The 22,495-nt window shown below is 41.3% G+C and overlaps 1 protein-coding gene across 2 annotated transcripts in view; it reads right to left on the minus strand.

Moving 5' to 3' along the window:
* Positions 1 to 22,495, minus strand: part of ZFY (zinc finger protein Y-linked) — a 63,560-nt gene that overhangs the window by 32,146 nt on the left and 8,919 nt on the right. For both annotated transcript variants that reach the window (XM_026451325.2, XM_026451324.2), the window contains one exon: positions 4,704 to 4,792. In XM_026451325.2, coding sequence (XP_026307110.1) covers positions 4,704 to 4,764 — 61 coding nt within the window. In that variant the 5' untranslated portion in view covers positions 4,765 to 4,792. The remainder of the gene's footprint in view (positions 1 to 4,703; positions 4,793 to 22,495) is intronic.

Here is a 22,495-nt window from a genome sequence, read left to right on the forward strand (position 1 = left end):
GGTGGGATTGTAAACTAGTTCAACCATTACGGAAAACAGTATGGTGATTCCTCAAGGATCTAGATCTAGATGTACCATATGACCCAGCCATCCCACTACTGGGTATATACCCAAGGGATTATAAATCATGCTGCTATAAAGACACATGCACACGTATGTTTATTGAGGCACTATTCACAATAGCAAAGTCTTCGAATCAACCCAAATGTCCATCTGTGACAGACTGGATTAAGAAAATGTGGCACATACACACCATGGAATACTATGCAGCCATAAAAAAGGATGAGTTTGCCTCCTTTGTAGGGACATGGATGCAGCTGGAAACCATCATTCTTAGCAAACTATCACAAGAAGAGAAAACCAAACACCGCATGTTCTCACTCATAGGTGGGAACTGAACAGTGACATCACTTGAACTCGGGAAGGGGGACATCACACATTGGGGCCTATCATGGGGGGAGACGGGGGAGGGATTGCATTGGGAGTTATACCTGATATAAATGAAGAATTGATGGGTGCTGACGAGTTGATGGGTGCAGCACACCAACATGGCACAAGTATATATATGTAACAAACCTGCTCGTTATGCACATGTACCCTAGAACTTAAATAATAATAATAATAAAAAAAGAACAATGAAACTGGATTCACCAGAAAGGAATAAAACTCTGGCAACACCTTATGAAACTAGCCATGCCATGAGAGAATTCTACAGAAACTGAGACAATAAAATTTGTTTTGAACTGCTTGAGTTTGTGGTAATTTTCTCTGCAGTAACAAAAATAATTTCTGATTTTGGTGTCAAGAAGTGGTGAACTGCTTTTTGGTGTCAAGAAGTGGAGAACTGCTTATACAAACACCTAAAAACATAAAGTGACTTTGCATTTAGATAGGTGATACCTAAAAATGTAAAGTAGCTTTGCTGCTGGATAGGTGCAGATTGTAAAATTTCTTACAAGAAAGAAGAGAAATTCCAACTCTTAGGGAAATGAAAAAAATAATTTTTAAAGAATGAAAAGCTTACATTCTGTTGAGTAGGAAAAAAAACTAAATTTCCTTTAAAAAACCAATAGTAAAAATATGAATGTTAAAAATAACAGGCTGGGCACAGTGGCTCATGTCTGTAATCACAACACTTTGGGAGGCTGAGGTGGGAGGATGGCCTAGGCTCAGGAATTCAACATCAGCCTGAGCAGCACAGCAAAACCTCATTTCTACTAAAAAAAATTCCCGGCCAGCAGCGGTGTGGCTCAAGCCTGTAATCCCAGCAATTTGGGAGGCCGAGGCAGGCAGATCACGAGGTCAGGAAATCAAGATCAGCCTGGCTAACACGGTGAAACTCCGTCTCTACTAAAAACACACAAAAAAAATTAGCCAGGTGTGGTCCCCGTCTCTACTAAAAACACAAAAAAAAATTAGCCAGGTGTGGTGGCGGGCGCCTGTAATCCCAGCTACTCGGAAGGCTGAGGCAGGAGAATGGCGTGAAACTGGGAGGCGGGGCTTGCAGTGAGCCGAGATCACGCCACTGCACTCCAGCCTGCGGGACAGAGCAAGACTCCGTCTCAAAAAAAAAAAAAAAAATTCCCCAGGCATTGTGGTGTGTTCCTATAGTTCCAGCTACTCAGGAGGCTGAGGTGGGTGGATCACTTCAGCCCAGGAGGTTGAGGCTGCAGTGAGGAGCCATAATCATGTCACTGCCCTTCAGCCCTGGTGACACAGTGAGACCCTATCTCAAAACCAACAACACAAAAAGTAACAAACTCTGCCAGTGAGAATCCACAGGGAGAAAAGATCAAGGCAGAGAAATCCTAGATGGACTCAGAGAATACCTAAGTCATGTATGACTGCTAGTAGAAATCTAGAGTTTTGTAACACTGCTTGTAAGGGCTTAAAAGCCAGTTTCCAACTGAAGGAAGGAAGAGCTCTGTTACATAAAAAGACAGACTCCTTAGCAAAATTGTCTCCCTGGGTTATGTGGAAAGCACAACTTGATAGACCACTTAGCAAAATTGTCTCCCTGGGTTATATGGAAAGCACAACTTGTGAAAATGAATTCTTTAGTTCAGAAGATTTCAGGAAAGTGTTGGAATGTGGTCTCATTTCTTCTTGCTGCTCAGAGTAAAATTCAGTGCGAAAAATGAATAGTTGGAAGATTAAAAAACAGCAAAACATGACAAATGAGAAGTTTTCTGTCCATCTGGGGGGTGAAAGGGGAGGTTAAATTAAGGAGATTCCTTGTCAGAGCAAAGCCTCATCTTTATTTATAGTCACTTACCATCACAGGCATCACTGCCTGAACTCTCGCCTCCTGTCAGGTCAGTAGCAACATTACATTCTGATAGGGATGCGAACCGCACTGTACACTGCACATGTGAGGGATCTAGGTTGCACGTTCCTTATAAGAATCTAATGCCTGACGATCTGTAACTGTCTCCCATCACCCTCAGATGGGATGGTATCGTTGCAGGAAAACAAGCTCAGGACTCCCACTGATTCTAAATTCTGGTGAACAGTGTAATTGTTTCATTATATATTACATGTAATAATAATAAAAATAAAGTGCAGAATAAACGTAATGCAGTTGATTCATCTAGTAACTATCCCCAAACCCCCCTATTCCCAGGTCCCTGGAAAAACTGTCTTCCACGAAACCAGTCCCTGGTGCCCAAAAGAGTGAGGGTGGCTGATGTTACAGAGAGGAAAAAACAGTATGGGATTCTCAACTATTCCACAAAACAGAAAGAACAAAAGTTTCCTTCAGGCACATGATAATTACACAAGGAAAGTAAAATTTAAGGAAAAAGGAAAGAAAGGGAAAGGCCAAGGTAAAAGAAAAAGAAAGAGGGAAGGAAAAGAAAAGGTAAGGAGTAAGGTAAGGCAAGGCAAGGTAAAAAGAAAAAGGAAAGGAAGTGGAGGGAAAGGGAAAGATCAAAAGAGAATTAAGTCTTTTTCAAGCAAGTAAAAGTGTGACCTACAAATACCCAGTAGTTCTAAGAAATCTAAGGATATTGGACTTCAAACATTTTAGCAGAAGTCAAAAACATACATAGGATAATCTGAGAAAAAATTATATGAGCCTCTTGTCTATGACAATAAATCCCCAAGACACACACAAAATTTTTTTTTTCAGAAGCACTGCTAGCTTAAACTGAAAGGGACACAGAATTAATACAATGAACTGTTGGACTGCCAGAATTCCAGAGGCAGGAAGCAGGAAATAAAACTATTCAGCTGCAAATACCTGCTGTCTTTGAAGAAAATAGCAAGGAAGACTCAAAGGGCGGAGCCACAGGCCAAAAAGGATTATTCCCAGGTCTTGAAACCTAATGGGAGTTTGGTTGCATTTCAGAATTTCTTCACACAAAATTTGTTTCTTACCTTTCACGTCACCTTGTTTGAACCAGAATATCCCAAACTGTCCTACCACTGTACATTGGGAAGCAAAGAGGAATTGTGTCCCAGGACTTGCACTTAATGACTGATACTCAGAGAATTATTAGCATCTGATTTAAATGATACTTAGCACTTCTGAGCTGATTAACTTCAGATAAGATTTTTTTTAAACTGGGAAACTTGAGAGAGGGTGGATGTTATTTTACATTTAAATCTTGTAAATATGTTACATGACATACCAAAAGAAATTTTTCAAGCATAATTAAGATTATGAATTTAAAATTGGGCAATCATCCTGGATTACCCTTGTGCATCAAATCTAATCATGTGAGCTCTAAAAATGAATAGTTTTCTGGCTAGATTCAAGAAAATGTATGTAACAGAAGGGAAGATCAGAAAGATTAAAAGCATGAGTTAGACTCCACTGACAGTTGCTTGAGGAAACCACCATGCAAAGTATGAGAAGAAATGTGGGCAGGTTCTGGAAGCAAAAAATGACCACGGATGATGAACTGTAGGGAACAACAAACAGTATCTCCATTGTACAACAAAAAGAAACTAAATTTACCTAAAGGTATGGATATTCTTCGAAGTCAAGAGCCTCCAGCCCTGTACATAGCTTGATTTTTTTTTCTTGCTCTGTTACCCAGGTTGGGGTACAGCTGTGCCATTATAGCTCACCACAGCCTTAATTTCTGGTTTAGCAATCCTCCTACCTCAGCCTCCAGAGCATCTAGAACTAGAGATCTGCACTACCATGCTCAGCTAATTAAAAAAAAAAATTTTTTTTCAGAGACAGGGTTTCCATTGTGTTGCACCCAGGATGTTCTTCAACTCCTGATCTCAAGCAATCCTCACAATTACACCTTCCAAAGCAATGAAATTATGTGAGCCACCACACCTGGCCAACATCTTAATTTTAACCTTGTATAATTCTACATGGAACTCAGTTGAGCCACATTTCTGACCTATAGAACTCTTGAGATAAATTTGTCTTGTTTTAGACTAGTAAATTTTTTGAAATATATCAATGGAAAAATAGAAAACTAACACAAATAGAAAACATTTCAAAGGGAGAACTAGCAGGATTTCTTTGCATAACTGGAAAAACTGGAACAACTGAAGGGTAACAGTAAGATTTTGATACTGATGGCTTAATTAACAAGATTATGAGTTGGCTATGAGATTCTCATAGGACCTAAGTATGGACCTAAGTACTTAAATATGAATTAACATCAGATTCTGCAATTTTCATAAGTAATTCCAAATCCAGCAGATGGGAAGTGAAACAACCCAAGAAATAGTAATACCTATTCCATCAAAAAATGAGTTTGGCTCTTGTGGCTGCAATTCAAATTCATCTTCATCCATGGCCTTTAATTCTCATTAGTCACAGCTCCTAAACCAGGGAATAAAGTATACCAAACATTAATTTTTATATCACATATTAAAATGTCATGATATTCACATTTCCAAAATGCTAAAATTATTTTTCAATAACCTATCAATGTAAAATTAAAGGGAACAAACTGATTTCCAGTGATACATGGGCTACAACAAGGCAGGAAAGGGCAGGTAGATCAAATCAAATAGATTGACAGTGTTTCTGGGTTTTTTTTGGTTTTTAAAGATACTGGGTCTTGGCCAGGCATGGTGTCTCATGCCTGTAATCCCAGCACTCTGGGAGGCCAAGGTGGGAGAATCACAAGGTCAGGAGATCAAGACCAGCCTGGCTAACATGGTAAAAACCCTGTCTCTACTAAAATTACAAAAAAAATTAGCCGGGTGTGGTGGTGGGTGCCTGTAGTCCCAGCTACTCAGAAGGCTGAGGCGGGAGAATGGCGTGAACCCGGGAGGTAGAGTTTGCAGTAAGCCGAGATCATGCCACTGCACTCCAGCCTGGGTGACAGAGTGAGACTCCGACTCCAAAAAAAAAAAAAAGAAGAAGAAGATGATACTCGGTCTTGCTCCTCACACTAGCCTAGTATTCCAGGGCTCAAGTAATTCTTCCCCGCTCAGCCTGAGTGGCTGAGACTACAGGCCACCATGCTTGGCTTTTTTATATTTTTTTAAAAGTTCAATTATCATCTTACATAAAATTCACAATGCTTAAGTATTTAGCATGACAAACAAGTGTTAACTGGAATTTGCTTTATATTAATTACATAAGTGTTAACTGGTATTTGCATTATTTATATTAAGATACAGAACATTTCTTACACACCAGATGAATCTTCTTGAAGTACTGCTTTGATCACTCCCTTACTAACAAGCAGTTCTCCAATATTCAGTGAGCTCCACATTATTAACCCAAGCTACCACATGACTTATTTACTGTTATTACTCAACTTTGCAACCTAGCTGGACAGCATATCAAAAGAAACAATCTTTATGTGTTTACCCTGGCACTCAACATCCTAGAATTTTCTAGGAGGTGAGGTCTTGAAAAAGTGGAGCTATCATTCAGTTCAACTGTCATTAGCAGGGTCAATAACTGCTAATATTTACAAATATTTATAAATGCAGAGAAATGTCGATATCAGTGACCCCTTAGGGATGTGGTGCTAGCGTCTCATGTATATAACCAGACATCTGTGCCACAGATAGCTAAATTCTGGTTTTATCATTCTGAAACAGGCAATAAAGAAGAGAAAAGAGCTCAAACAAGTGAGAAACCAACCACTAACTGCTACGTTCTAGGACTTTATTCAGCACAACAGCTACTCACTCAAAATCTTAAATGAAAGGGGGTTATGTGTAATTTTATGTCATATACATCTTCCTACTATATACCTGAGCCCATGATAATGGCTGCCCACCAATCCAATCTTTACTATAGTGAGCAATCATTCTTCAGCAACACATTTGACTGATTATTGTTCTATTTTATCAGAGACAAAAGAGGCTTTTTTTTGCACTTCACTGTAAAGATGACCACACCTTTACTTTAGTAAGCTTTCTTGGGTTAGAACTGCCAGTTTCTTCCTACAACCAGAACAAAACCGTGCTCTTAATGGTAATAATAGTACCACAATTTTGATAAGTAAAGGCGAAAGATAAGTTCCTATGACTTAACAGTAATTTCTCATGCCTTTGCAGTAAGAACCAAGCTTAGAGATCAGCTGAACTGGAAGACAAATAAACAGAATGATCCAGAGGATCCACTCTAAAAAATAATTTAGGCCAGGTGTGGTGGCTTAAGCCTGTAATCCCAGTATTTTGAGAGACCATGGGAAGGGGATCACTGGAGCCCAGGAGTTCTAGACAAGTCTGGGAAAATAGTTGGATCCCTTTTCTACAAAAAACTTTAAAAATTAGCTGGATGTGGTGGTGCACCTGTGGTCCCAGCTACTTGGGAGGCTAAGGCAGGGGAGGATCATTTGAGCCTAAGAGGTCATGGCTATAGTGAGCTATGATCACAACACTGCACTCCAGCCTGGGTGACAGAGCAAGACACTATCTCTATAAAAAACTCCAAAATTAGCCAGATGTGGTGGTGCATGCCTTCAGTCCTAGCTACAATGGTATGAAGATGAGAAAACAACTAACAGCTAGTAAACCAAAAAAGGAGAAATAAACCAGTGTAAAGTAGAAAAGCATTCTAGAAACATATATGTATGTGTGTGTATGTATTAAGTGTATGTGTGTGTGTGTGTATATATATATACGCACACACAAACATATGGGGTTTTTTTGTTTTGTTTTTGTTTTTGTTTTGCTCTGTCGCCCAGGATGGAGTGCAGTGGTGTGATCATGACTCACTGCTGCCTCGACCTCCCATGCTAAACCGATCCTCCCATCTCAGCCTCCAGAGAAGCTGAGACTACAGGCACTTACCAACATGCCTGGCTAATTTTTTTTTTCTTTTTTTTTTTTGTAGACATGGGGGTCTCAGTAGATTGACCAGGCTGGTCTTCCACTCCTGGGCTCAAGGTAACTGCCTGCTTCTGCCTCCAAAGTGCTGGAATTGTAAGTGTGAGCCATCACAGCTAGCAATATTGCTAAAATAATCTTGACAACGGCTCTTAAAAATTTATTAGCTTTCACAAATAATGCTGAGAGAGTGACTATTTCCCAAAAACTAATAAGCACCACACACTTAAATTTTTTGGCCAGCTTGGGTGCCATGGCTCACCCCAGTAATCCGAGCATTCTGGGAGGCTGAGGCAGGTGGATGCTTGAATCCAGGAATTTAAAACCAGCCTGGACAATATGGTGAAATCTTTGTATCTTTTAAATCTTTTATATCTTTACGAAAGCTATAAAAATTAGCCAATCATGATAGTGGGCACCTGTGGTCAGTTACCTGGGGGGTTGAGAACTGCTTGAGCCCAGGAGGTTGAGGCTGAAGTGAGCCATAATCTTGTCACTGTACTCTAGCCTGGGCAACAGAACTAGATTGTCTCAAAAAAAGGAAAAAAAAAAAAAATGTGGCTGTGTATTGTGGCTCACACTTGAAATAGCAAAAGCAAGAGGATTGCTTGAGGCCAGGATTTCGAGGCCAGAAGTTCAAGACCAACTCGGGCAACACAGTGAAACTCTTTCTCTACTTAAAAAAAAATTAGCTGGTTGTGGTAGCATGCCCCTGTAGTCCCAGCCACCAATGAGGATGGGGAAAGAGGATTGCTTGAGCCTAGCAGTTTGAGCTTTCAGAAAGCTATGACTCGGTTGCTGCACTACAGCCTATGACTAAGACCCTGTTTCAAAAAAAAAAAAAAAAAGTAATAACTTCTGACCCCCTTACTGAAAAAAAAAAAAAAAAAAAATTATATCCAATGTGTTTTTTTCTGCTTGTGCATTTCATACATCTTTCTATCAAGTTTTATCTCACTGATGTAATGTTATATGTATTTATATCGTTACGTGATCTACTGTTATACTTTTATCTGTCATATGTTTAAATTTTTTAAGCAACCCCATCAGATTTTGTTTGGAACTGCATCAGTCTATACTGCTCAATTTGAAAAGAAATAGTACATTTAAAATATTAACTCTTCTACTCCATATCTACTCTATAATTTAGGTCCTCTTAGATTTAATATAAGAATTTACGAGAAAGATCTTAGATTGTTGCATTACATTTACTTCAAAGCATTGGATGTTAGCCTGCTACAGCCTTCTTTAATAAAGTCAGAAATAAAAGTTGAATGTTAGTCTTTTTAACTTGTATCCATGTTTGTTTTAATTTATTCTCACTTCATCCATTTTTAAAAGATATCATAATTTCTTAGCTGCAAAAATCTGTTAAGCCGTTTGTATAAACTGTAAATAGTAGATATGACCAAGCCTATTTTCCGTAAATAGTAGACATTTATTTAACTCACCGTAAATAGTAGATATGACCAAGCCTATTTTCCAATTAAGGAAACTGAAGCTTAAAATGCTAAGAAGCCTGCTCAAGGATACATTGTAGCAAAAGAAGATCTTTCATCTAAGGTGTCAAACCACCAAGTCTATTGTTTGTCTCATTACTCTGTATCATAATCTGGGACTTCATTCCATTTTATTCCTTATATAAATTTCAACTACTTATTTTTGAATCTTTTAATTCCCTATTCTCTAGTTTCAGTTGTTTCGTAATATCTTCATTTAGTCTACTTTAAGCTGTCTGAATGTTCCTTATCTTAAGTCTCAAGAGTTTTATGGTTGGAGAGGAAAACAAAAGTTCTAAGAATGAACATATTTAGCATGTCAGTATTCTCTAAAGTAGTATTTGCACACATTTAGGAAACGGATGTAAAAAGACAAAAATCAAAACTTTTGTTTTTATATATTTTTAAATTTCATCCTTTAAATGTGTACATTGTATGTTTAAAAATAAGTAATAGTTTAACAAAGTAGGTGAATAAGAAAAACTGGAGATTACTCAACTAAAAAATGCAAACACTCCTCCCTCTATAAACTGTAACTGCTTCCTACTGAACACACATTGTCTTTGTTAATCAGCCTGAATGACAGTAACATGATGACAATACAAAGTAAATACAAAGCAATTATGTTGTAAGATGACAAATGTAAATCCTACAATTACATGTATAAAAAAATTGGTGAAAGTGAAAAAAAAATGTTCAATCACAGTCATAGCCATTGGCTTATATATAGATCTCTCTTCGTAACTGTAGAAAGAAATTATAACTGTAGAAAGAAAAACACCACTGTAAGCATGGAAGTTATTTTTTTCCAAAGGAGAATTATGTGAATATCAAGATTTGCAACAGCTCTTAGAAAACTGACAAAGTCCTTGAACATATTATCTTTATTATCACACAGTAAATACCATTACTGTACTGCCACACAATTCTGTCATCCAAAACTGAATCCACTATTTAATTCATTGTGTTCATTCAAATAATTAGTACACAGGATTACAATTAAATCTGATTTTTGAAAGATGAAACAAAATCATACTTTTTATTTCATCTATAAAAATAAAATCTCAAGATATTTTGCACATTATAGAACTTTTATCCTGATTTTCCATAGTCCAACTTTCTTCTGTATCTACATACTCAGAAAACATAAATATAGTGTGTTATACACATTTCTTTGATATCATTGTAACGATTTTAACTTCTATTTAGCTTTCCTCAATTTTTTTTTTTTTTTTTTTTTTTTTTTTTGAGACAGAGTTTCACTCTTTTTGCCCAGGCTGGAGTGCACTGTTGCTGCACAATCTTGGCTTCCCAGGTTCCAAACAATTCTCTTGCCTCAGCCTCCCGAGTAGCTGGGATTACATAAGCCTGCCACCAAGACCAGCTAATTTTTTTGTTTTTTTGCTTATTTTTTTTGTCAGTAGAGACGGCGTTTCACCATGTTTGGCCATGCTGGTTTCGAACTCAGGTTTCAGGTGATCCACCTATCTCAGCCTCCCAAAGTGTTAGCATTACAGGCATGAGCCACCGTGCCCAGCCAAATATTTTTAATTTAATATACCCTATTTATCTTAAAACTTCATCTTTTTTTTTTTCTTATCTGCCACTCCACTCAACCAATCTTTTTATGATAAAGCAAATTGTAAACTTCCTTTTCTTCCTGGCCACCAAACCCTATCTTCAAATAGAAGTTTAAATACAAAATAAACACACTGATTATCTTTCTACTGCCTGAAATCAAGTAATTGGGTTTAACATTAAAACAAACTAACCGAAAAGACATAAGCAGAAACAATTTATTTATAAGCTGTTGTTTAAAAAGATGGTGAGATGAAATCATTCAATACAATAAAAAGCCAGAAAGGAGATGGGAACTCACATGAAATACTGGCAAACAGACAACATAAAATACAATAGAAAGAGATTTAAAAAGATGTCCTAAAGCCGGGCGCGGTGGCTCACGCTTGTAATTCCAGCATTTTGGGAGGCCGAGACGGGCGGAGCACGAGGTCAGGAGATCGAGACCATCCTGGCTAACACGGTGAAACCCCACCTCTACTAAAACAATACAAAAAACTAGCCGGGTGAGGTGGGAGGCGCCTGTAGTCCCAGCTACTAGGGAGGCTGAGGCAGGAGAATGGCGTAAACCCGGGAGGCGGAGCTTGCAGTGAGCTGAGATCCGGCCACTGCACTGCAGCCTGGGCAACAGAGCGAGACTCCTCAAAAAAAAAAAAAAAAAGATGTCCTAAATAGGAGATTAAATTCACTCAATGGGTTATGTTTAAAATAATCCTTGTGGTTCATGTCTATAATACCAGCATTTTGGGAGGCCAAGGTGGTTGGACTGCTTTAGCCCAGGAGTCCAAGACCAGCCTGGGCAACATAGTGAGATCCCATCTGTTAAAAAAAAAAAATTCCTCCTTGCATACCCTTGTTAATAGGAGATTAAAATTAAAACCACTGCAAACTCTTTAGTTTTTAAAAAATTATATGATTTTTATGAGGGAGAAATAGATTGTTTTAAAAAGGCACATTAACAAAAAACAAAAAAAGCCAGAAATAAAACAAAATTTCAGACCAGAATCATCATCAGCATTGAAATACATCATGTCTTAATGTTAAAAAGAAAATAGTGACATAATATGTAATAGTCCTAAACACAGGCACCTTACAATACAGCCCAATAAATAAATACATACATTTGAAAACACAGGGAAAAACTTAAATAATTCAGGGATAATGAGAAAAACGTCTATAGAGGCCAGGTCCTGTGGCTCACGCCTCTAATCCCAGCACTTTGGGAAGCTAACGTGGGAGGATCACTTGAGGTAACGTGTTTGAGACCAGCCTACCCAACATGGTCCTCGCCAATATGGTTAAATCTTGTTATCTACTAAAAACACACACACAAAAGATTAGCCAGGTGTGACGGCATGCAGCGACTTGGGAGGCTCAGGTACGAGAACTCCTTGGACCTGGGAGGCACAGGTTGCCGTAAGCCGACATCGTACTACTCCCTCCAGCCTGGGCAATAGAGTGAAATGCTGAGTCAAAAGAGGGGAGGACAGGGGAGCAACTTTAATTGCATATACTGTAAAAAGTGAAATTAAATATAAATGTGCTAAGCCTCCTACATATGCACACACAGAAAACTGGAAAAAAAAAAGGCATAATAAACTCAAGCAAAAGGGAATGAAAGATACGGACAGAAAGCATCAACAAAAATATTCATTAAAAAATATAATCAAATTCCTATCTGGCAAGGAAAAATGGCAAAATGTAAAAAGGTTATCAGAAAAAAAGAAGCAAACTGACAGAATTATACACGTTTTGTAAGTCATAAGATAAAACTATAAATATTTATATCCTATTTATAAACATATTTATAGGGCATTAAAAATTCTGTGTAAGCAACAAAACCATACTCAAGAAAAGCCAAAGACTTATCACCATGAAAGAAACTTTCAATAAATCCAATGCCAAAAAAATATTAATGGCCAGGCACAGTGGCTCACACCTGTAATCCAGCATTTCAGGAGGCCAAGGCGGACAGATCATCTGAGGTTGGGAGGTCGAGACCAACGTGACCAACATAGAGAAACCCCGTGTCTACTAAAAGTACAAAATTAGCTAGGCATTGTGGCGCATGCCTGTAATCCTGGCTACTCAGGAGGCTGAGGCAGGAGAATCACTTGAACCTGGGAGGTGGAGGCTGCAGCGAGCCAAGATTGCAACACAGACTGCAGCCTGGGCAAGAGTGAGACTCCGTCTCACAAAAACAAAAACAAAACAAAACAAAAAAATTCATAAAAAGACTCCAAGTACAAGTAAATATACAAAGAAAGTCTATCTAACTTCAAAGAAACAACGAATCCCTTTTTAATAGGCAACCTATGTCCAGAAAAAGAGAAACTTCTTTTGAAGAACTTCTTTTAAAGAATCTAGAGTTTACCTGAGTTTAACACAACCTTATCAAACTCTGAAAAAAAAAAAAATTACAGGAGTGTAATTTTGTTTCTATTCTATTAGCATCTATGAGACTGGGCAGATACGAAGATAGGACTACAATAAGGCTGTGTAAATATTAAATATCCAGGTGATTCAAAGAATGTTTAAAGTTAGAAACGCTGTTAATGCAATTAGCACATTAAAAAATTAAATGGGAAAATCAACAGATGTAACCAAATATCTTAAAAATTCAACTTCTCCTTTTTATTTTAAAAAAAAACAACTCTCAAATTGTGAATGGAAGGAAGCTTAAAGAATATCTTCCCAAGAAAACATTCCAACATCAGTATTTAAGGATAAAACACTGGAAGCACTTCTTTTAAAGAATCTAGACCACTGGAAAAGAAATCTAACATCACTATTCACAGACAACATAATTATACAAAAAATGCAAAAAAAATCATTATTACTGCTGATTCTTACTATGTCTACATGCTCACAATTGTAGGATGAACCTTTATATACCACTAAGGAAAAATATTGCCAAGTAAATTGATATACTGGAGTTTGTTCAGATTTATTCACACAGTTTTTAAAAATCATACACCACTCTTATGCATACACAGAAAGAAAAGTAACATCCAAAGGAAATTGGCTCAGGGTATTCATTAAGTTTTTTTGAATTCAGTGCTACTCTCACTTACTTGTCTATTCACTTCTCTTCAAAGTCCTTATCTTTCTAACTAATAGAGTCATCCTGATAACAATAGTGCTGATGATGAAGCGTCCTAAATTATCATCTCTGGAAAAATCTTTCAAGTCAAAGACATCTACTTTGCAAGTTTTGATGCCTGCATTTTACTATTTGACAAAAGTCTGCTTTATCTTTTCCCCTGAACTGAACCACAGCAATATATGGTAAGAAGCTGCTCTCCAAAATTAGAAAATATGTAATAAATATATTACAACATATTTATACTCAACATATGACAATTAACCTCTGACTGAACCAAGGACCAATCAAACCTGCTTCTGGCTGTTTCCTTTGGCCAGGCACAGTGGCTCATGCCTGTAATTCCAGCACTTTGGGAGGCGTAGACAGGCAGATCACGAGGTCTGGTGTTCGAAACCAGCCTGGTGAAACCCTGTCTCTACTAAAAATATATAAAATACATATAATTAGCCAGGTGTGGCGCACGCCTGCAATCCTAGCCACTCAGGAAGCTGACGCAGAAGAACTGCTTGAATCCAGGAGGCGGACGTTGCAGTGAGCTGAGATCACACCACTGTACTCCAGCCTGGGCGACAGAGCGAGACTCCTCTAAATAAATAAACAACTAAATAAAAATTTGCTTCAATATATCCAAAGGATATTTATCTTATTTACAGTTACACTGTTTGGCATATATCAGCAATGTGATCAGTGCCAAAAATGGATGCAATTCATTTGGAGTGATGACAAAATGAACAACTTATAAATTGGAAAATGATAATAGGACTCTATTCATGGTAAAATACATTCTGATTTTAGAAGTGCTATGAAGATTTATACATCTCAAAATCTATGAATATGATCATATGATTTTCAGCAACATTGCTGAAAGTCAGTAAGATTTACATTATAAATTGCAACAACTGCTAAGTACATCTTTTTGAAACTGTTATTCATAATGGCGACAAAAGTTACACAACCTCTTGACATCTTGGTATAGTTATCCAAAATTTTCCAAGATCTCTATAAAAAGCAGTACTATATATTGTAGGTATAGTATGTTAGTACAGCCCGAATGGAAATCAGTAAAAAGATTTCCCAAAGAACTATGTTTATCACAGAGTTATTCACCATAGCGAAGATATAGAAACAACCTATGTGTCTATCAATGAATGAATGGAGAAAGAAAATGTGGCACAGCTGGTAGTCATGACTCAGGTCTGTAATCTCAAGAGTTTTGCACGCTGAGACAGGAGGATCACCTGGGCCCAAGAGTTCAAGACCAACTTGGGTAACATACTGAAACCCTGTCTCTACCAAAAAATAAATTAAAAACAAAAAAGGGAAAATTTACCCAGGAATGGTGGTGCACACCTGTAGCCCCAGCTACTGGGGAGGCTGAGGTGGAAGGATCATGTGAACCCGGAAAATCAAGGCTGCAGTGAGCCATGATCAGGCACTGCACTCCACCCTGGATGACAGGAGTGCGACCCTGTCTCAAAAAACAAAACAAACAAACAAAAATAAATATACCTGGCACTAAACCCTAGGTAACAGGAGTAAGGCCCTGTCTCAAAAAAAAAAAAAAAAAAAAAGGAAAGAAAAATTAGCCAGGCATGCTGGCTCACATCAGTAAGCCCAACAATTTGGGAAGCCAAGGTGGAAAGATCGCTTCAGCTCAGGAGTTCAAGACCAGCCTGAGCAACATAGTGAGACCCCATCTCTACAAAAAAAAAAATACAAAAATTAGGCCCAGACACAGTGGCTCATACCTGTAATTCCAGCACTTTGGGAGGCTGGCACGGCCTAGTCATTTGAGGCCAAGAGTTCAAGACCAGCCTTGCCAACATGGCGAAAACTGGTCTCTACCAAAAATACAAAAATTAGCTGAGCATGGTGAGGTGCACCTGTAGTCCCAGCTATTTCAGAGGCTGAGGCATGAGAATTGTTTGAACCTAAGAGGTAGAGGTTGCAATGAGCTGAGATTGTGATACTGTACTCCAGCCTGGGTAAAAGTGAGACCCTGTCTCAAAAAAGAAAAAAAAAAAAAATTAGCCAGTCATGATGAGTGTCCTACACTCCCTGCTACAAAGGAGGCTGAGGTGGGAGAATCACTTAAGTTCAGGAATTCAAGACCAGCCTGAGCAACATAGTGAAACCCCATCTCTACAAAAATATATAAAAATTATCTGGACATGGTGGTGTGCACTTGTACTCTAAGCTACACATGAGGCTGAGGTGGTAGGATCACTTGAACCCAGGAATTCAAGGCTGCAGTGAGCTATGATCATGCCACAGGACTCCAGACTGTGCAACACAGTGGGACTCTGTCTCAAAAAAACATATATATATAGTGGTATATATACACAACAGAATACTACTCACCTATAAAAAGAAAAAGAAATCATGTCTTTTGCAGCAACATGGGTGGAACTGAAGGCTATTATCTTAAGTGAAATACAACAGGTACAGAAAAACAAATGCTGTATTATCTCATAAGTGGGATCTAACTAATGTCTACACATGCACTTGACACTAGAGACTCAGAAGGGTCTTGTGAGTTGGGAGGGGGTCTTGTGGAAGGGACTTAGATAATGAGAGATAACTTAATGGGTATAGTGTATGTTACTTAGGAGATGGCTACTCTACCATCTCTATGTATGTAACAAATGTATGCATGTATACACCATGCAATCTGCGTATGTAGTTGTACCCCATAAATTCACACACACACACACACACACACATTTTGTGTATATATGGACAGTGGACTTAGATGGCTAAATTCAAAACCTACTCCAGCACTTAATCATATAATATATAAAATGTCATGGCCTATAGACTTTCTTATCAGAAATATGGTACAGAGCTGGGGAAGGTGGCTCACTCACACTTGTAATCCTAGCACTTTGGAATGCAGAGATGGGAGGATCACTGGAACCTAGGAGTTCAAAGCCTGCCTGGGCAACACAGTGAGTCCCCATTTCCATAAAAAATAAAAAACTAGCTGGGTGTACATGGTGGTTTGCACCTGTAGCTCCAACTACCTGGGAGGCTGAAGTTAAGAAGATCACTTGAGCCCAGAAGTCCAAGGGTAAGCCATAATCATGCATCAGTGCACTCCAGCCTGGTAACTGAGAAAACCCTCTCTCAAATTAAAAAAAAAAAAGTATAAAATATTTTACCTCAAGGACTGATAAATAGATTAAATGGGCTATATTTAGAAACCTCAAAAACAGTACTAGTGGCCGGGCGCGGTGGCCCATGCCTGTAATTCCAGCACTTTCGGAGACCAAGGCAGGCGGATCACCTGAGGTCAGGAATTCAAGACCAGCCTGGCCAACATGGTAAAACCCCGTCTCTATTAAATACACAAAAATTAGCCACGCATGAAGGGAGGTGCCTGTAATCCCAGCTACTTCAGAGACCGGGGCAGAAGAATCGTTTGAACCCAGAAGGCTGCAATGACCCGAAATCGGGCCACTGCACTCCAGCCTGGGTGACAGAGCGAGATTCCATCTCAAAAAAAGGAAAAAGAAAGAACAGTGGTGGCACACAAGAAGTACTTATGATTATGTACTAGATTCACCATGTGTGTTTCTTTGTGTATGTATGTATTCTATAAATGTGATATATATACAAAACTGAAAGTTTTACCATGAATTTTTTTTTTGAGATGGAGTCTCTCTGTCACCAAGACTAGAGTGCAGTGACATGATTTCAACTCACTGAAACCTCTCTGCATACTAGGTTCAAACAATTCTCGTGCCTCAGCCTCTCACATACCTGAGATTACAGGCACCTTCCACCACATCCGACTAATTTTTGTATTTTTAGCAGAGACTGTATTTTACCATGTTAGTCAGGCTGGTCTCAAACTCCAGACCTCCGGGGACCTGCCAGCCTCAGCCTTCCAAACTGCTGGGATTACAGTCATGAGCCACTGTGTCCGGCCTATGAAAACTGAAAAACCCTAAAATGAGTAGAAGAAAAACAACTAAAACAATCAGGAGGCTGAGGATCACTTGAGCCTGGGAAGTGGAGACTGAAGTGAGTTTAGATAGTGCCACTACACTACAGCCTAGTGACAGAGCAAGACTCCATCTAAATTTTTAGGAAAGAAAAGAAAGCTAAAACTGTTTGGACGAACGGAGGCAAGATGGCGCAGTTCTGGGTTCTTCACCGTCAGCTTTCCCACGCCCGGGAAAGACACAGGTCAACTGCGCAGGTGCAACCCGACCTCCAAGGGAGAAAAACCGGAACCTGCCTAGCCACGCCTACCGCCCGGCCCCCGACCGCCTATGACCCGCCCACTGCCCTCCCACTCCCAGGCCCAGGACATAAAAGCCACTCCCGGCCGGCACCGGTGTGAACTTCCTTGGCCCCTGCTCATATGCAGACCTAGGAACCTGGCCCGAGAGCTCCACCTGGTGACTCCCCCGGCCTCCGGTGCCGGAGACCGATGGACCTCACCCCTCCCCCACACCTTCTTTCCTGAAGCTGGGGGACCAAAAATAAATGTGCAGTTTTGCTCCTAGCCTTGCCTATCGCTGGTCATTTAATACTCGCCCTGGTTTCCGGGAAAGCAAATCAGCTTCCTGGAAAGCAAATCAGTTGGTGCCGAAACCCGGGAGGAGACCCCTCCTCAGGCCTCTAAGGATTGAGGAACCTCCTCCTGCTTCCACGCGGCGGACAGACCAGGACCTGAGACCCGCTTCCCTCACTCTCACAGTCTCTCTGGGGTAAGTGCCCTTGTCTCCTCTTTACCTCCCTCGGCCAAAAATCCTGCGCAGGTCCGAGGCCCACTTTTGAGCCACCAAGTGGCTCAGGAGACCCGTTCAGGACGGCGACGTCCACCTGAAGGTAATCTCCACCTAGGCTCCAAGAGCCTCCAGTCTGTCTCTGCTGGTTCCAAAGGACGCTTTGAAGCCAGGCAGAGATCCACATCCACTTCCATTGTGTCCATTGTGCAAGTAAAGAGGAAACAAATGGGAAACCCCCAGTCCAAATTTCCAAAGAGCACCCCTGTAGGGTGCCTCCTAGCCACTCTAAAAACTCTACAACTCAAACAAGACCTCAAAAGAAAGCAGTTAATTTTCCTCTCCACTGTGGCGTGGCCCCAAAACAAACTAGACAATCAGTCTCAGTGGCCACCAGAGGGCACCCTAGATCGCAATGTTTTGATAGACCTCAGCAATTTCTGCCAGCGGCTAGGCAAGTGGTCTGAAATTAATTGCCTCGGGATGAGGCCTTACGCTCTCATCCCGACCGGCCCTATCTATACTCCTCCTCCTCTCCCTGCTCTCTCCACCCCCTCCCTTCCTGCCCAGACTCCACTTCCTTGCTCCTCATCGACTGGTATAGCCCGCTCGCACCTGTGCCCCCTTCCACATCCTCAGCCGGCCACCTAGGGTCCCCTATCTCTGCCCACACCCGCTCTAAGTGCCCTGCTGACAGCCCCACTCCTGCCCCACACCCTCCTACAGTGTTAGCGCCTTTGTGGGAGGTAGCTGGAGGGGAGGGGATAGTCAGAGTACATGTCCCTTTTTCACTGGCTGACCTTTTCAACATAGAGAAGCGTTTAAGTGATTTCTCAGCTAATCCCACTGTATATGTAAAGGAATTTAGATACCTTTGTCAGGCCTATGACTTAACTTGGCATGACCTCCAGGTTATCCTAACCTCTACCCTAAACCCTGAGGAGCAAGAGCACATCCTAGTGGCCGCCAGACAGCATGCCAACCAACTACATTTAACTGATGCCACCATTCCACTAGGGGAGCAAGCAGTCCCCTCGGCAGACCCAGACTGGGACTACCAGGTAGGCCAGCCTGGGTGCCGTAGGAGAGACATCATGGTCCAGTGCCTGTTGGCTGGTATGCAAATGGCTTCAAACAAAGCCATAAATTTTAACAAATTAAAAGAAATTTCTCAAAATCCGGAAGAAAATCCAGCCACATTCCTAAATAGGCTAACTGAGACTCTAACCCAATATACCCAGCTAGATCCGGCCTCCCCCACAGGGGGCACCATTTTGGCATCTCATTTCACTTCCCAGTCAGCTCCGGATATTCGCAAAAAACTCCAAAAGGTGGAAAATGGTCCCGAGACACCCATATGGGACCCAGTTAAACTAGCCTTTAAAGTCTATAACTCCACAGAGGAAACAGCTGAGGCACAGTGGCAGGCTCGCCTCAACCAGAAGGTACAGCTCCTAGCGGTGGCTTTACAGCCCAGTCGTAACCCCAAACCAGAGAGCACATACCCCGCAGACTCCAAGGCTAAAAAGGGAGCCTGCTATAAATGCGGTGAGGCAGGACACTATGCCAACAGGTGTCCACAAGGCCCCCGAGCCCCAACGCAGCCTTGCTATAAGTGCAAGGCATCAGGACATTGGGCCAGCGAATGTCCTAACCCTCGTCCACCAGCAACCCCCTTCCCTGCTTGCCAACAGGAAGGACACTGGAAGTCTGATTGCCCCAACCTGAGAACAGGTGCCACGTCTCGATGTGACCCCCTTTCCCAGGATCCTGGGGGCTCCTTCCAGCTCCTACATCTGGACGATGATAACCGAAGGTGCCAAGACTTGGGGACCCCCAACACCCTCACCAAGCTGTGGGTAACTCTCCTGGTGGCAGGTAAGACAATTAACATTTGATCGACAGTGGGGCTACCTATCCTGTTTTGCCATCCTTCTCTGGACCTAGCCTTCCATCCAATATCTCTGTAGTAGGAGTAAACGGAAGGCCGTCCACTCCATGAAAAACTCCTCTCCTTAATTGCTGCCTGGCCAACAACTACTTTGTGCACTCATTCCTCATTATACCTTCATGCCCTACCCCCTTATTAGGCTGAGACATCTTGAGCACCTTCAAGGCCTCCATATCCATTCCCACCAACTCATCTACTCCCCTCCAGTCCCCTCACAACCTGTTGTTCATGCTTTGTGCATGCGCACACGTTCCTCCTCCCCCCATCTTCCCTATTTTTGTACACCCGCAAGTGTGGGACACTTCCATCCCGGTCATAGTGGCCCACCACCCACCAGTTCTTGTCAAGCTCAAAGACCCCAGTGTTACTCTAGAAGTTTGCTCCTCTCTAAATCCAGCCACTTTACTGCCAGACCCTCTTAAACCACCTCATACTAAATAGTCTTGTCCTGAAGTCCTGGAGGTTCAAGCCCCCAGCCACCTACACGTGCATGACCGGCCCCTTCAGAATGCACAACTAACCCTATTTGTGGATGGCAGCTCCTTTATCAACCCTCAAGGAAACAGGCAGGCAGGATATGCAGTAGTTACCTCCTCCACAGGTTTAGAGGCAGAACCCCTACCACAAGGGACCACATCACAGCAGGCAGAACTCACTGCACTAACCAAGGCACTCCTCTTATCAAAAGGAAAAACGGTAAACATATACACAGACTCCAAGTATGCCTTCTTGATTGCACACAGCCACTGTGTCATCTGGAAAGAGAGAGGGTTCCTAACCACCAGTGGTACCCCTATAGTCAACAAAAAACAGATACTCAAACTGCTAGACACTTTATCAGTGCCTTCCAGAGCGGCCATCATACACCGTAAAGGTCATCAGACTCCATCTAACTTGGTGGCAGCTGGCAATAACTTTGCCGACACCACTGCCAAGTCGGCAGCCGGATTCTCCACCCCCACACTTCCCTCTATTTGTTTTCTCTCCTCAATATACCCCTACTTATACCCAAGAGGAAAAGGCCAAACTATTACAAAATCCAACAGCCAAACTAACTACAGACGACTGGATATATATTGATAACAAATTAGTTATTCCCGAAACACAACTCCATACCATTCTAACAGACATACATAATTCTTTACATATAGGACCCAAAGCCTTATACAATTTTCTAAATCCCCTCCTCCCCTGTCCAACACTACAAAAACACTTACTTATAATCAACCAGCAGTGCTCTATCTGCCTTAAGACAAATCCTCAAGGCGCATTGCGTAATCCCCATCCCAGCCACCAACTCAGAGGACACCAACCAGGCGAAGACTGGCAAATTGATTTCACACATATGCCAAAACATAAAAAATTCAAATACCTCTTAACCCTTGTGGACACCTTTTCAGGGTGGATAGAGGCCTATCCCACCACAGGAGAAACCACTAACATTGTTGCTTCAATACTCACTGAACATATTATCCCTAGGTTTGGCCTCCCGGTCACCCTTCAGTCCGACAACGGTCCAGCATTCATCTCCAAGGTAGTCCAACAGGTGGCAGCCCTCCTACACATCACCTGGAAACTCCACATCCCTTATAGACCTCAGTCTTCTGGTAAGGTAGAAAAGGCTAACGGACTCATCAAACAACAGCTCACCAAACTCTCCCTCGAGACTCCACAATCGTGGGTAACTCTCCTTCCATTAGCCCTAACCCGGCTGCGAGCAGCCCCACGGAGTCCAACAGGCTTCGGTCCGTTTGAATTAGTTTACGGCCAGCCCCTCACCCTCCAGCAGTTACCCACCCTTTCTTTCCCGCTGGCAACTTATCTCCCATATCTCACCCTCTTGAGACAACTCCTGAGACAACATGCAGAACTAGCACACCCCTCTCCAACAGACACCTATAGCCCACATCTCTCTCTCAGCCCAGGAGACCAAGTATACTTAAAAGATATCCAAGCCAAAGATCTTCAACCCACGTGGAAAGGTCCCTATACTGTCCTCCTATCCACATACACAGCAGCCAAACTTCTGGAACACACGCACTGGGTCCATATATCACAACTGAAAAAGGCCCCCACAGAAGACAATCAGTGGACATCTACTAGACTTGCCCCTACCCGTCTCAAATTCACCAAACGTTCCAGCCACCACGTTCCCTGACCTCTTGCGCTTATCCCGATTTCTCGCCATACTGTACATAAACATAACAGAATTCCAATACATTACCCCAGATCCCTACTTGCCTCCAGATAAACCATCTGGAGGTTTCTTTTCCAGATAAACCTCCAGATGGTTTATCTGGAGGCAAGTAGGGATGGAAAGTGATGGAAAACCATCACAGTGGTTTTCCCGCTTACCTTT

This window comes from Piliocolobus tephrosceles, chromosome Y (assembly GCF_002776525.5).
Source record: "Piliocolobus tephrosceles isolate RC106 chromosome Y, ASM277652v3, whole genome shotgun sequence".
Lineage (NCBI taxonomy): Eukaryota > Metazoa > Chordata > Mammalia > Primates > Cercopithecidae > Piliocolobus > Piliocolobus tephrosceles.